The following is a 14284-nucleotide window of genomic DNA, read 5'->3' on the forward strand; positions in this document are numbered from 1 at the left end:
CACCGTTTGTGGCATTTGTGGTTCAACGTACATTTTCACACATCCACATGCAAAGGAAGTCAGTGACAATGACATGACACGACACAGTTCAAACGCTACTCATTCATTGTTGATGAACCCAAAATCAGACAGTGGGAAAGTACCATGCAATCAGATTTAAAAAGAAAAGAAAAACTCGAGCTCCCTCCCCAAAAAAATAATTAAAAAATCGAGCTCCAAAGTAAATAATTACATGCCATACCATGTGTTATTTTCATTTACTAATGCTTCATAGGGACAAGTCTATTAGACTTAGACGATTTTAACCTACAGCATCAAGAATTTCTGTTATAATGGGATACACATCTAATGAAACAAGTAAGGCACTTGAGGTTGCTGACGTTGCTTTTAACTTGATTCCCATAACTTATAAACAGAAGACAAAACCACAAAGGCATGAGTTTTATCTGTAGGATTTACATTAACTCATTCAGTACCAACCAATTCTGGACCAATTCTGAAAAGACGTTTAGAAACGTCTTTGGGAGTGAATGAGTTAATGATCTGCGAAATATTGCGATTCCAAATCCTCCATCCGTATTAACATAAGCCCACTTCCACTATCAGGTACACTTATGGTTTATAAAGGGCTTTAAAAAAAAGTATTGATAAGTCAGGCCTCGAGATCAAAATAGTAAACTGGAGCGTTCAGTACATCAAAATACTTCTCTGCTAACATGATCGATATGGCCATTTACAAATATTGAATAAAATCTGAAGTTAAACATTGAATAAGACAAGAGGAATAATTGCGGTAGTTTAAAAGGGCTACTATATAACGACAAAGCCTAATAGAACAGTGATACACCACTAAGAACATACATTCAACAGTAAAATCAATCAATGGCTAATTACATGGACAGTTAAACCTCACAAACAAGTCAATTACGTTTACATTTGATGTTTTATGAATGTCTTTTATAACCCAGGTTTGATGTTAGTCCGAATATTGTTAGGTTGAATATGCTGGAAAAAAATAATTCTGATAAAAGGATGTAGCTTTCGTTAAATAAAATAGGGGAACTGGACACATTTGGCTGTATACCACAATGCCTTTGCAAAACACTGAAACCTCAGAGAGGGCATTTAAGTTTGATTTTGGTATACACCTTCTACAAAGTGAGTATCGTCATTTTCATTGCTTCAGTAAATGTCATCTTACACAGAATGGCCTTAAACTGCTGACCAAGTAAAAGTTGTCTTTGTCACATACAAAAAATGACTGCTTGCTATGTTCCAATCCCCAATGATTAGCTCACAGAGATATTCTTTACTTACTCTGCATTTGACATTAACAGGAAATGCTATTTTCCAGACTATTACAATGACTCACTGATCACGTCAATGTTGTTTTTGTAACAAACTACTGGAAAATAATGTGATATTTTGCTCATCCCCAATTAACAGATTATTCCGATTTTAACCAGTATTGAAAATGAACATGCAAAACTGCAATTAAAAACTACAAAACATTGCGAGACATTATTATTATTTCCCAGTGGAAAGACAACACCTGAGAGAGGGGCAAAACACTTTGTGAAGTCCATAAGCATTATTTACAGTTCACGACACCTTGTTTCAGAAGTTGCCTGCTACCGTTTCACTGCAAAACCGGACACCAATTCGTAGTGAAAAATATTCACAAAGGACTACCAGACTTTGCAAATAACACTCAGCTGCATGCCTCCAATGTCTCCACCTGACAAATTTCTGTACCATCTCATGGGCAGCAACAATTTAACTCCAACTTCTAAATTCTGTCACTCAAGAAAGCATCTCTTAAGTTCCCCATTTTACTTTGCCATCTCTTGTTCAGTTGCAGTTCAAATTGCTGACATCAGACGTTGCATGCCAGACTGAAGCAGGGTTATATAATAATGTTGGGGTCTATCGACCACTCACATGATACATTTGAGTAAGGGCATATAAAACAACATAGGTAGTGCGGGTGTGAAAACCCAAAAGCTGAGCAAGGCTGATGACCATGTAGAATTAAAACAACTCGCACAAGCTACGAAAAACATCTGTCAGAAGCATCTTGAACCTAAAATATTCCTATTTACAGTTTTTTTAAAATGCAAGCTTACAGTGAATATGTATTTACACACATTTGTGTCTCAGTTTATCGTGATTTAAGGATTGTTCCGCTATTTTGGTGACCTTGGGGGAATGTTCTGTTCCTTGCCACTCCTTCTGATTCCACGCTGAGGAGAAAAGGTTTTGCCTGTGTTTCCGCTTGCATTTCTGGGATGCTCCCAAATCTTTAGCCCTGCACCTCCGCTTCGGCCAGAGCGCTTATAACCATAAAATGTGCGAGTGGCTTGCCGGGGAGGGCAGCTGTCTCCACGTTTGTCCGGTGTATTTGCAGCATCCCTGGTATTGGCACGAGGATCCTCCCCTCTATTAACCTTGAGCTCTTGAAGAGGCTGGACGGCCGTAGAGACGGGTGGTGCCGGTGAGGGTGTCTGTGCTGGTGGTCCATCTTTAGCCAGTCGCTGGCAGACTTCTGCATAGCTGAGCTTTTTTGGCTCCTGGTTAAAAGTAAAAAAAAAAAAAAAAGGAAATGGATACATGTCAAGGGAAACATTTGAGACCATGATTGCTTATACAGTACTCAACGTCGTTAATATAAGTCTGTGGGTTGGACAGTTCTGTTGAAAATAAATTCCTGTTTCCGCATTAAAATTCCTGGATGTTCATTAACTCACTTAATGCCAGCCATTTTTGAACAATTTGACACATTTTTGAAGGCCTCCAGAAAATATAGGTCTGTCGCTGTATAAGCATTGAACGTACCAAAAGAAAGCTTTAAACCTCTTATTTCATTAGGAATAAAAAGACAGAGAAAAAACATTTCTACCTTTTACCATTCACATAGTAAACAGCAGTTGAAATTGCTAGTTTTCTTGAAAATACTCGTTTCTCAAGAAAAACTCTGAGAAAAAGAGCTTTTTGTGAAAGGACACATTTCAAGCATAACTTTCACTTTACCTGTTCTGAGGTGTCAAACGGGGGAGTTGGTACTTCAAGGACAGTCTGGCTACACGTGGAAGATGCGTGTTCTGTTGGGCTAACAAGCTTGATGCAAGATGACACGTTTTCCATTGGAAGAGTAATGTTGGCCTCACCCACATCCTCGACCGGTGAAGAAATTCTAAAGCACAAGGGATTACATATAAGTATGTGGTAATTATTTAACTCGTGTTGAACACTAGGTATCCGGGAAAATTGCACCTTGTAACAAGTAGGGTTGGTTTCTGAGTGACCTCTGCAGTAGGTGTCACATCTGGGCTAACAGGACTTGAAGCTGAAGGTTCTGAGATGTTTGATGGTTTTGTTTCATTTACCTTGTTGCATACAGCCTTAGAAGAGGGTAAACATACAGTTGACATGAGTCTCCAGGTAGAAGTTGGTTATCAGAGGAATCATTAGTAGTTACCTTGTTGGTCACTTTAAGACCACGTACGACATCAGACAGACGCATCTCCGGTGTCTTCTCTTCTGTTACACTAACCACGCATCCTGGCAATGGAGGGAAATTGGAAGCTGCCAGGTCAAACTTTGGCGGAGGCGGCACCTCGACTTCTGTCACAGGACTAGGCTTCTGTTGTAGTAATTTAGGTAAATGATCACATTTTAGATGCATAAAAGCGTTTTAAATATAATTATTATAAATTATACAAGGTGCTGACCGTGTTATGTTCGTCATCTCTTTTCCTCCTCATGCTCCTGTAGTTGTTAATTCTCCTGAAATAAAAGCAACATTGTCGATTGCTTTCCCCACTTTGAGAGGCACGTAAGGAGAGAAATGACTAATGCTGCTGTTGTAAAATCTCAACATGAATTAAGAGGAGTTTTACAGACCTAGTTCTTACATCCCCGCTCAGATCCCCACTGGGCATTGTGTCCTTCGGGGAAGTGTTTTTTGGGCTTAGGGAGGGCAGGCTGGCTGAAGTGGTAGCAATTAAGATCCCTGGTGCCTGAAGGGGCTGTGAGGTCAAAGGCCTCAACCGACCATCCATCAGTGCTGGGGGAGCCATTGGAGGGGTTATGAGCGTGTCACCAGGCCTAAAGTGTCCCTTTAAATGATTCCTGGGGACACAGCAAGGACCCATTTATTGAACAGCACATCCAAATGTTACACATGCATGCACAGAAGACAGTTATCAGGGGATAAATCAGACATTAAGGGGTTAAAAAGTAGGTGTTGAAGTGTCGGTCAACGAGTCGAAATTTAAATTTGCTAATCATGTACAGTATATTTGACATTTTGCCTTCCAATCGACTAGTTTATGAAGAGCATTTTCATATCGCCTGACTGCTGCTATTGCCCGACTATCATACTCGAGTCGCAAAATGTCCAGCCAACAAGGCAAAAGTCTTCATACATTGGCATGGGTCAAAGAGTTTCCAAATAAGTTGGTTGTGGATGAGGGGAGTGGTTTGTCTGGTTCGCTTTGGCTTTTCTGATCACCACTCCTCTTAAAATACCAGTGGGTTCATGGCACTGGCAGCTGGGAATGACAGCAGCAGTGCAAAGACGCTCCATCTTCGGCGTCATAATGTTATGTCACTTGCAAAATATGCCACTCTACCCCCAAATACAATGAAAGTGTATGTGAAACAGAAAATGAGAACAGTGAAATGATTTTTTGAGGGCGGGGGGGAACATGTTTAAGATAAGATAAGATATCCTTTATTAGTCCCATGCTGCCCCATCTTACAATACGCAATACTGTACAACACGAGACCTGCTGGCTCATTGGAAAAATATGAGCAAGGGTCCCACTAGATAAAAGAACTACATTATGTGGGTTTTTTGTTTGTTTGTTTGTTTGTTTGTTTGTTTTTTTGCCATGGCAGTGGGTCAAAATGCATTTTTATGTAAAACCTTTCCGTGGCACAAGAAGGGTTCGGGTCTGCTGAACTGTGCTGAAAAAATAACAACACTATCATTGAATAATTAACTTAAACTTTTTTAACATTCTTCGACCACTAAAATAAATCTTTTAGCCGTTGAACCCCTAATACAGACCCATCTTAAAATCATGAATATCACCTACCGGTTCCTGCACAAAGGCGGATTAGAGCTTGAATTTGCTTTATAGTTTCCCACACTGTTGTAAGCAGTCATGAATCCATTGTTCGGGAAAGGTGCCTGGATGCCACAGTGGTAGAGTCAAAGTGAAAGAAAATTAAAATCAACAGTTTTAACTGTAACATACAGTACATGTTCATTTATCGCTTAAACAGAGAGTGAGTACTGGAGATGACGACTGCACCTGTTTTAAGCTTCTTCACAACCTGTTATTCACCATATGCTGTGATGTAAACTAAAGTACTATGTAACTTTGCAATAGTGTACGCTTCTATTTTCCATTGTCTTTAATTTTGCTTACTTTTACTGTGCTCTCTGCTGCCAGGTCAGCAATGCAAATGACAGAATCGATTTTATAATTCGCAAGGTTAAATTAAAAGAAAAACAATGTGATGATTGCTCTTACCAGAGGAGTTTCAAAGTAAGGCATTGTTGTAGCATTCCAGGACTGGGTAAGACCTGGATAGACCGGGTACTGCTGCTGAGCACTGTACACCTGCTGCATGTACAAAGGGGATCCATATGCAACTTGAGGCGTGGCCTGCTGATTGTACACACTGGAGTCCACGCTGCTGAAGCCCGGCTTACTAAAGAATGTGTTTATTGCCTTGATGCGAGCCTGGAAGGACAAAGCAGAAATGATGAGACTAGTGTTTTAAACGTGTCAATCATCAGCAATTCCAGCAAAAACATTGTAACTGTCGCCTTCATCCCCTCAGATCTCATAATCTCACGGTCATTAGGCCATAAAACACTGCACTGACTGGAGGGGGGGGGGGGGGGGGTGGTATTAAGGGAAAAGATGGGAAGGCGAAGGAAGATGAAGAGAACAGAACTAGAGAGGAAAAAAACTGAAATGCAGAAAAGCAATGTTCCGCCCTAGTCAGTGTCAGTGCATCTGGGTCCTTCTAAGCGCGATACTGATCATCACCGGGGGATACAGCAGCAGTATTCAAGGGAGGGAAAAAAATGGGATGCAATCGATGAAAGCACCACTAAACAAACTGTCAAAACACTTTACCAGAAGTGACAAGGTCTATTTACTAATCAAATTAACACTCAACTTACCATTATTGGTTTCCCCTGAAATATTTTCACTTCCTCCCGTAGATATCTGTAAGCCTGAGGACAGAAAAGATTCTTGCACTCAAAACAAGTACTATCCCTATTCCACATATAATCCTTGATATGTCCTTTGCCATTAAGGGATTTTTAAAATAAAATAATGTTCATCAATCAAACTCAGATTTTCGTAAATAACAAAAGCAATTGCATACCTTGAGTGCATCCATATCTGACTGAAACGTTATGTACCAGTTGCTGTTGTGTGCAAATTCAGCACTTAACATTTTTGGGCACTGTTCACTTTTAAAAAGAGCCTCCACCTCCTGTAAAGGTTGCAAAACATGTTTTACAGCTCTACTTGTATTCTCAACAATGAGCAATTTCATTCAAACAACACAACTTTTTCTTTCCCCCAAAACAAATATTGATCTATGCAAGCAGGTAAAATGATACACGTTACAAGTGTGGGAAGTGTAAAAGTTGTCGATACAAGTACATTTATTTGCAAAGAGGGGTCGTCTTTACCTCTACTGGTGTAGTCTCTGGCACCTCTCGCAAAATTATAATGGAGCGACTGTGATTTGGACGAACTTTCTCTCCAGCTTCATCCACTTGAACAAATTGCGATTCTGTAACCGAGACAAAGATGAAAGGAAAACCCAATTCAAGCAATTACTGAGGTACTTTGTTCACCAATCAATGATCTGAGTTTCAATTTATAATTTACATGCAAAAGGTTGAAAGTAAGTGCTGCCATTAAACAACGCAATGCTTTTGATGTAAAACTCGTACCTCTCAGCACATCCACGATGAGATCCATGTCGTTGGTGAGGGCTTTGATGTCCTCCATGCAAGCGATGGCCCAGATTGGAACAAACTGCTCACTGTCCATCTCGGATATCAGGTATTGGTCAAGTGATAAGTTCTCTCTGGAAAAGCAAGTTTCTGAATAAAATCTGAAGACAATATGGGAGGAGAAATACATGAATCCCCTCCTAACAACGTCACGCAACCCACCTTGAAAAGCAGAACTCCAGTTTTTTCTTTAAAGACTCCCTCAAACTCTCAGACATGGGTTGTTGTTTTGTGTCATCGACAGTTGACTCGCTTTGGGGGTTTAGGGCTGAATAGCCTGCATCAAATGGGTCAGTATCATTCATACTGCCTTGTGTGGGCACACAGGCATCAGTGTGACCAGGAAAGTCAGAGTCGCATCCTTTTCCCCCAAGAGAGAGAACATCAGGGTACTCTGAGATGGGAAGGCAAGGAGAGACGGCATATCACGATTTTTACAAAAGCAAAATATACAATTTCCTTTTCTGCAAATAAGAGTAAAACACTTCCGTGGCAGGACTAAACTTGAAAGACTATTAAAACAATCTCTTGTTGTCTGGTTGAGAGGGAGGAAATGTCATCTGTGCTGTATGTTGCGCATTTCACATTAAGTTGTACTTGACTTGACAACTCATACCTTCAGTCATGTCAGTGTTGTGAGGATAGGTCTGCAGCCAAGAGGAATTATCTGTCCCCTGCGAGATGTCATTCTGGTGGGCGGGAATCTCCTGCCACACTTTGGCATTGGGGTTCAGAACTGTTTCCTTGGTTGTCACCTATATTAGAAAAAGAAATGCACAGTTTGTGATGCAGATATTGTATTTATGAAAGACTGATTATCTTTGTGTTTCATCAAACTAAGGTACAGTCCTGCAAACCATTATTGCACCTATGAAGTTAAAGTCAATAAGTGGAATACCTTCTGGGGAATAAAATTAATCAAGGGAAACCTTTTATTTTCTTGAAGTAACTTGTGTCTTATACTAAAGAGAAAATGACAAACAAGTGAAAAACAAAAATGGAAGAGAAAACTTAAAATGTGTTGTGCAGGCACACCCTTTCCTCTAAATCAGAATGCAAACGCCTTGTGACTCACCTTTGGTAGATCACAAATGAAAAATCACCTGCTCTAAGTTGTCTGTGCCCATGATATAAATTTACCGAATAAATGATTTTCGTTTTTTAAAAAGCCATAACTTGCAAATATAAGACCAACAAAGGGTGTTGAGCTATCTCCAAAGACCTTGACATCCATGTTTCAACGGTGCGTAATGTGATAATGAAGTTGGATAAACTGTCAACAACCTCCCTGGACGTGTGTTGGGATGGCTGGGTAATTTATAACTGAAGTCTTCAAATGTTGGTGTAAAATAAACACCACATCAAACATCCAAAGACCTGAAGGCCAAAGTGGCACAGTCTGGGGTCATGGCTTCAACAAGTACCATACGTCACACACTGAAACAAACAGGGCTTCATGGGCGAAGGCAAAGGAAAACACTATTCCTGAGGCAAAAACACAGAAAATGCAAGGACTAATCTTTACCAAGTAGTGCCTGAACAAACCACAATCCTGGGATTAAAGGAAAAATTGGGAAATTCTTGGAAAATGTTCGATCGCAGATGAAACAAAAAATTAAGCTTTTTGTCAATGCACACCAACAGTTAACCTGAACCCTTGTTTACAGACGACACAATGAAAGTAACAAAGAACAGCCTCCCAACAGTTAAGTATGGTGTAATGGTGACGGTTTTAAAATGGCCATGAATGAGTCCTGATCTCAAACTGATTGAAAATCTTTGGAATGATATGAAATCTGCCATTGGGCAAAAGAAACCTGAAAACATTTAAGAGCTTGAACTAGTTCCAAAGGAAGAGGGGGAGAAAAAAAACAGCTGAGAAGTACAAGAATCTTACAGATGACTACAAGAAACCTTTGTAAGCGGTCATAACTGCCACAGGGTGTGCAACCAAATATTGAGAGGGGTGCCATTACTGTACTGCTGCATTTTTTGTTTCTTCTTTGGAATTAAAGTATGTACGTTGAAAAAACAATTTTCTTTGTTAAATTACATTGGACATCCAGTTAAAATGCCCTGATTATAGAAATCTGGTACATTTACATTTATTTCAGATGATATTGTACAGATCATGCAAAAAACGAAGGTGTGCCAATAACAGTAGGCACGACTACTAAATATATATATATATATATATATATATATATATATTAGTTTGTACTATTTTTATTATTTACTGACAGAACCAGTAAATGAATACAAGCAAATTGTGTATTTTCTGCACTTTTAATCTGAAATGTCCCCTTTTCGATTAAAAAATGGGGGGTCCAAAAATGGTTAATTTTAAAAGATTCTGAATAATCGCCTTTTGAAGCAATTTTCAGTTGCACTTGGGAGCCTCAATATATGAATCACAAAACTATAACGCCACGGCAGTGAACAATCTGAAAATTTCATGTTGACGTGACTACATACATACCAGTCATTCACTTTTACATGCAACTTCCATCAGCCAAGTAACATCCACGTCAACCGGTAAAGGAAGGGAAAGGACTCATTAACCTGAGCTCCAATAATCCGGTTTGGTTCGCACGCCTACTACGCACACACAAACCTGATCCTCATTGGTTTCCGCATGCCGGTTCGGCCCGCCTATCAGACGCTCCATTCAACGCGAAAGCCTTTCATCCAGCCTAAAACACGACGGGCGTATGCATTCGTCATGCACACAAGCATTTAGGTCATTTTTTTAACATTTCGGATTGTATCCTAGTCGTCATGATATCAAACGGCCAACCGAGAAGCCACGGTGTGCTCAGCCATTGACTTGTTTAAAGCGCGGTAGACCGCTGTTGTGGAGCTTGTCGAAACACATGGCGCTGATGTTCAACTAACAAAAAGGTCTCCAAACGTCTTCACTAGGCCGTTTAAATTAATCCAATGCGGTCGTGTTAGATAGCAAATGCATTTCAGGTGCAGAAATAAATAGTCAGAGGTTAATTTCTTTCAATTGTCACACCGTAACCTTCAGCTCTACGCTCTTAGATAGCCAATTAGCTCCATACCTAGCTTGAGTTGTGTAACGGCTACCACTGCGAGTCACGTGTAGGCCTGTAACACGCTGATCATTACGAATATATTCCAACTCCAAAGTGAATAAAGAAAACGCCAAGTCACCGGGATCGTGTCACCTTAAATAAACGTGTTCATAAAATAGAGTCCGTCCATAAACGACAATTTGTTTTAAGACGCCGTTTGCCAAGACAGGCGAACCCCACGGAGCCGCCGTGGCTAGCTAACTGGCTTATGTTTACTAGTTGACCGTGACTTCTTGTTCACCTTTCAAAGGTTACACATCGGGCATTGCACGGGGTTGAAATTATTAACCAAAACATTCCTCGTGCTTACAAAGCCAACAGCAAGCGAAGGGCGTTGGTATAAAGTTACAAGAACCGCTGGGCAGTTTAAGTGTAACCGATGAAGGTGATGTATTAAAAAGGAGGAACAGGTTGTTGCCCGTTAGCTAGCGTCCAAGCTAGGCCAAAAACTTACCATGTTTGGAGTGAATATTAAGACGACCTCCGATTCAGTTCGCAGTTGTACAACAATGTCCAATTGGTTTTAGACTTCTGAATGAGGCTCTTGAGACATCGACCACACTTTACCAGAGTGCGGCTTTTCCCTCAACTACCGTCTCCCCGGTAACACGCCAAGCCCAAACACGAGGAGCAGCGTACACCCCAGACTCCGACTTTTAGGCACACGGACAGCTATCTTCTAAATTGTTCAGAATTAAAAGGAAATTCCCATGCTACGACCTTATCCTCATTTGAAACGAGTGGCTTCAAATATTCGTGCAGCATGTGACAGCTACGTCGTCTGCCTACAACTCGCTACCTGCAGCTTCATAGGGCGCCACTTCGTCTCCATAGCGCCATCTATGGTCAAAATAAGACTATTCAGAGCGTGTTCTCCAGAACAGTGGTTCCCAACCTTGATTGAGCAAAGGCACATTTTTTTTAATTCGAAAAATCGCACGGCACACCACCAAATAAGAATGTCACAAAGGAGGATACATATATCCATTTCATACATTTTGCCATCTAATAGAAGATCATTTATTCGTTCTTTCTGTCACTATGCAATGCTGGCATAGATAGATGGACAAAGATACATTATTTGGTATTAATAAATACTTTTCTCACCAATTAAGTTAAATCTGTTAAGTTTCCGCGGCACACCGTGAGAGCTCTCACTGCACACTTCTGCCCCGGCACACAGGTCGGGAATCACTGCTCTACCCCGCTCCAACCACAATCAATCTGGACAGGGTTACAAAGCCATTCCTAAAGCTTTAGGACTCCAGCGACCCCTGGTGAGAGCATTTCAGAAGAGGGCAAACACTTTTTCAAAGCACTATATCGTATGTATGGCAATAGCGACACAGGTCCATCAAGATCAAAAGTGTTTGTGGAAAGGAGTTTTTATTCATGGGGATGGGGTGATAAATACTTGTTCAGCGTAAGCAATTATAGGACACAACATTAATTTCTTTCGTGGTGAGGAAAAAAAAATACATCCAGTTATTTTCTGTGGCACTAATCCTCACTGGGGTGAACTGGAGCCTTGCCTACCCCATCTTGACTTGAGGTAAAAGGCAAAATAAAGCCTGAACTTGTCGCACATACAAAGGCTTTGATGTGCAAATGATGTCATGGCATTTATGTCCAACTGATCCAAGGCAATATATTCATGGTATCTCGCGATCTCTATATTAATTGTCATTGGCATTTAGGTCAGCACCAAACACGCACATTGCTGTGACGTACTCCCCTTGCTGCCCACTTCTTTTGAGTTGCAAAGTGATTCTTGTCTCATTACAGTATTTCAGATGAGCAATTCATAATAAAAAGAGTTTCAGAGAGATGGGTGTGGCAGCAATGACAAGCATGTGGATTAACAGTGATTTCACATAACTGACCTACAGTATATTCTTGTTGTAATTCATATTGCAGTTAACACTGTAAATTTTCCAATTCAACCTTCTCTACTGATACGGTTTTAGGTTAGTTTAAGTTCTTTATCTAGAGTTTAAGCTCTTGGCCTGAGCAATAATTTGTTTGTATTTACGGTGTGCCATAACCTCGAGCTGCTGAATTGTTTCAGTTGCTAAACTGCATTCCACTGATAGATGTTGTTGGAAAATGTTTACAGTGACAATTTAGTGTCTGTATCTCATCTTTATCTTTATGCTGTAATGGTTTGAGATGCTTTGTTGTTGGGCTGTGTAGTCAAACAGTTGTGAGAACACAATCAAATCGTGTAGAACTCAGTCACAATACAGTACCCTGGTGTATTGGTGTGTTGTGTGAATCAAAAAAGTGAAATGATCCAATTTCACTAAATTGGTCTACAAAATATGAGTCACTACAAATACGGTATCTTTCTTTATCTATCTTTGCCAGTGATGTCTAGTTGACAGGCAGAAATGTTCCATTATATGGTAGAAAGTACACGTAACCTGTGGAAGAGGTCTAAAACGCTTGATGAAAAAAATGAACATCTTTGCGGCTTAGTGTCAGAAAGCGATGACCAATCGTTATCAAAATTCACAAGCACATCTCCACTTCAATCTCAAACAATCGACCCAATATTTTGGATTTTATGGGCAGTAAAGGTTTTCTTCTTGGAAAAAAAAAGATTAACGTCACTTGATTTCAGAAAACTACGACCAATCGCCACCAAAATTCATGAGGACGTCTGTCCATAGCCCACATCAATTTACAAGAATATCAAAACGATCCCACAATTTGAGATTTTATGGACACTACAGTCTTCCTCTCCATAGGTGACTGCTGAAGCTTTATGTTGCTTCATGAGGAAAACTTTAATGTCCATAAGATCTCAAATATTGAGGCGATTGTTTCGATATTTTCGGATTGATGTGGGCACAGGTCGAAATGTGCACATGAATTTTGGTGACACTAGGTCGTAGTTTTCTAACCTTAAGCCACAAGGAGACTACAGGTAGTTGGAGTTGCAGTTTGAATCAGGTGTGTTGGCAGTTGGGAGACATAAAACATGCAGGGCAGCGGCCCACGAGGACCGGAGCTGGACATGCTTGTTTCAAACTGCCCCTGTGTAACCACCCGTTACGCGTCATACAACAGAATATAGCTTTGTCTTCAACTAAACTCACCTCATGCCACGTTAGTAAATTTGCTAGTCATCAATTTTCCAGTACCTGTGTAGACTACAACTACACAGAACCTTTTGTGGCATTGTTTAGTGGTGTGCCGTGAGGATATTTATGATGTAAAATGTGTGCCATGTCTCAATAACGGTTGGGAAAGACCAGAAAACTAGTTACACGCAAAGCTCTTTTTCTACTATAAATGTTGTGCTGCTACCTTCTGAAACTTTCCAAAAATAGAAGGAACCTTTCCCGTCAACACACCTTTTTAAAATTAGGAGACAGCTGAAAAATATGACCTTCCAAAGATTTCTGTACACTCTAAATTATACTTAACTCGCTCCTGCGGGCTGGGATTGTGCTTTCTGTCAAAAGGTTCTCTTCCCCCGGGCAGAAAACTATTCCTTCCCCTTGAAGGACAATGTCTTCGCTCTGAACGGTCCCAGTCAGTCACACTTGGAACCACCCCCACCAATCAAGTGAGTCTTTGAGCTACGACGTCATCAATAACTGAGCCCCTCCGCTCCATCACGTCACGGCCGTTCAAAGGCTGCGCCGCCTATTATACTTTACATATTTCCCTCCGCCAAGGTGACTGTGCGTGCGTCACTGTTTGTCAGCAGGAATACGTAAACAGTACAATGAAGGGGCGGGACATGCTAACACACAGGTGGTGCTCTCACACTATATTATTTACTGTAAGTAGAAGTAGCCTATCATACTTGTCCAAAAACAACATGGCTAAGTCTCCGTATCGATGCAACGTATTTACTTAAGTATAAAGTTATACACACTGAAATGTGGCTCACTACGAAACTAAAAATAAAAATAATAATTTCTTGGGTCCATAATGTACAACATCGTTCGATTCTAAAAATGCGCAACCCTCTCCCCCACCGTTTCTTACTGACTTGGATAGCCATTTACTTACTCGCACTGGCAGGGATAAAAAATCACTGGAGGCAAGTTTTGCTAGCAAGCTAAATACTGACTGGATAATAGGGACTGAACTAACAACATATTTGGTTGTTTTC

At 40.5% G+C, this 14284-nt stretch overlaps 1 protein-coding gene across 2 annotated transcripts; it reads right to left on the minus strand.

Annotated features, from left to right (window-relative positions):
- Nucleotides 1–87: 87 nt before the first annotated feature.
- On the minus strand, nucleotides 88–10962 carry larp4ab (La ribonucleoprotein 4Ab). Of its 2 annotated transcripts, none has more exons than XM_086118685.1 (15): nucleotides 10610–10962; nucleotides 7674–7812; nucleotides 7220–7451; nucleotides 6995–7131; nucleotides 6728–6831; nucleotides 6415–6525; nucleotides 6206–6259; nucleotides 5544–5756; nucleotides 5103–5197; nucleotides 3904–4131; nucleotides 3732–3786; nucleotides 3479–3643; nucleotides 3274–3401; nucleotides 3031–3193; nucleotides 88–2570 (listed from the first exon to the last, which is right to left on the minus strand). In XM_086118685.1, the coding sequence occupies exons 1-15, from the start codon at nucleotides 10610–10612 to the stop codon at nucleotides 2187–2189; spliced, it is 2211 nt and encodes a 736-aa protein (XP_085974811.1). In that variant the 5' UTR covers nucleotides 10613–10962; the 3' UTR covers nucleotides 88–2186. The 2 variants fall into 2 exon arrangements, with proteins under 2 accessions (XP_085974811.1, XP_085974812.1); XM_086118686.1 differs by lacking the exon at nucleotides 10610–10962 and adding an exon at nucleotides 9537–9636.
- Nucleotides 10963–14284: the final 3322 nt, after the last annotated feature.

This window comes from Hippocampus guttulatus, chromosome 8 (assembly GCF_054856545.1).
Source record: "Hippocampus guttulatus isolate MCC_2025c chromosome 8, RoL_Hgut_1.0, whole genome shotgun sequence".
In the NCBI taxonomy this organism is placed as follows: Eukaryota; Metazoa; Chordata; class Actinopteri; order Syngnathiformes; family Syngnathidae; genus Hippocampus; species Hippocampus guttulatus.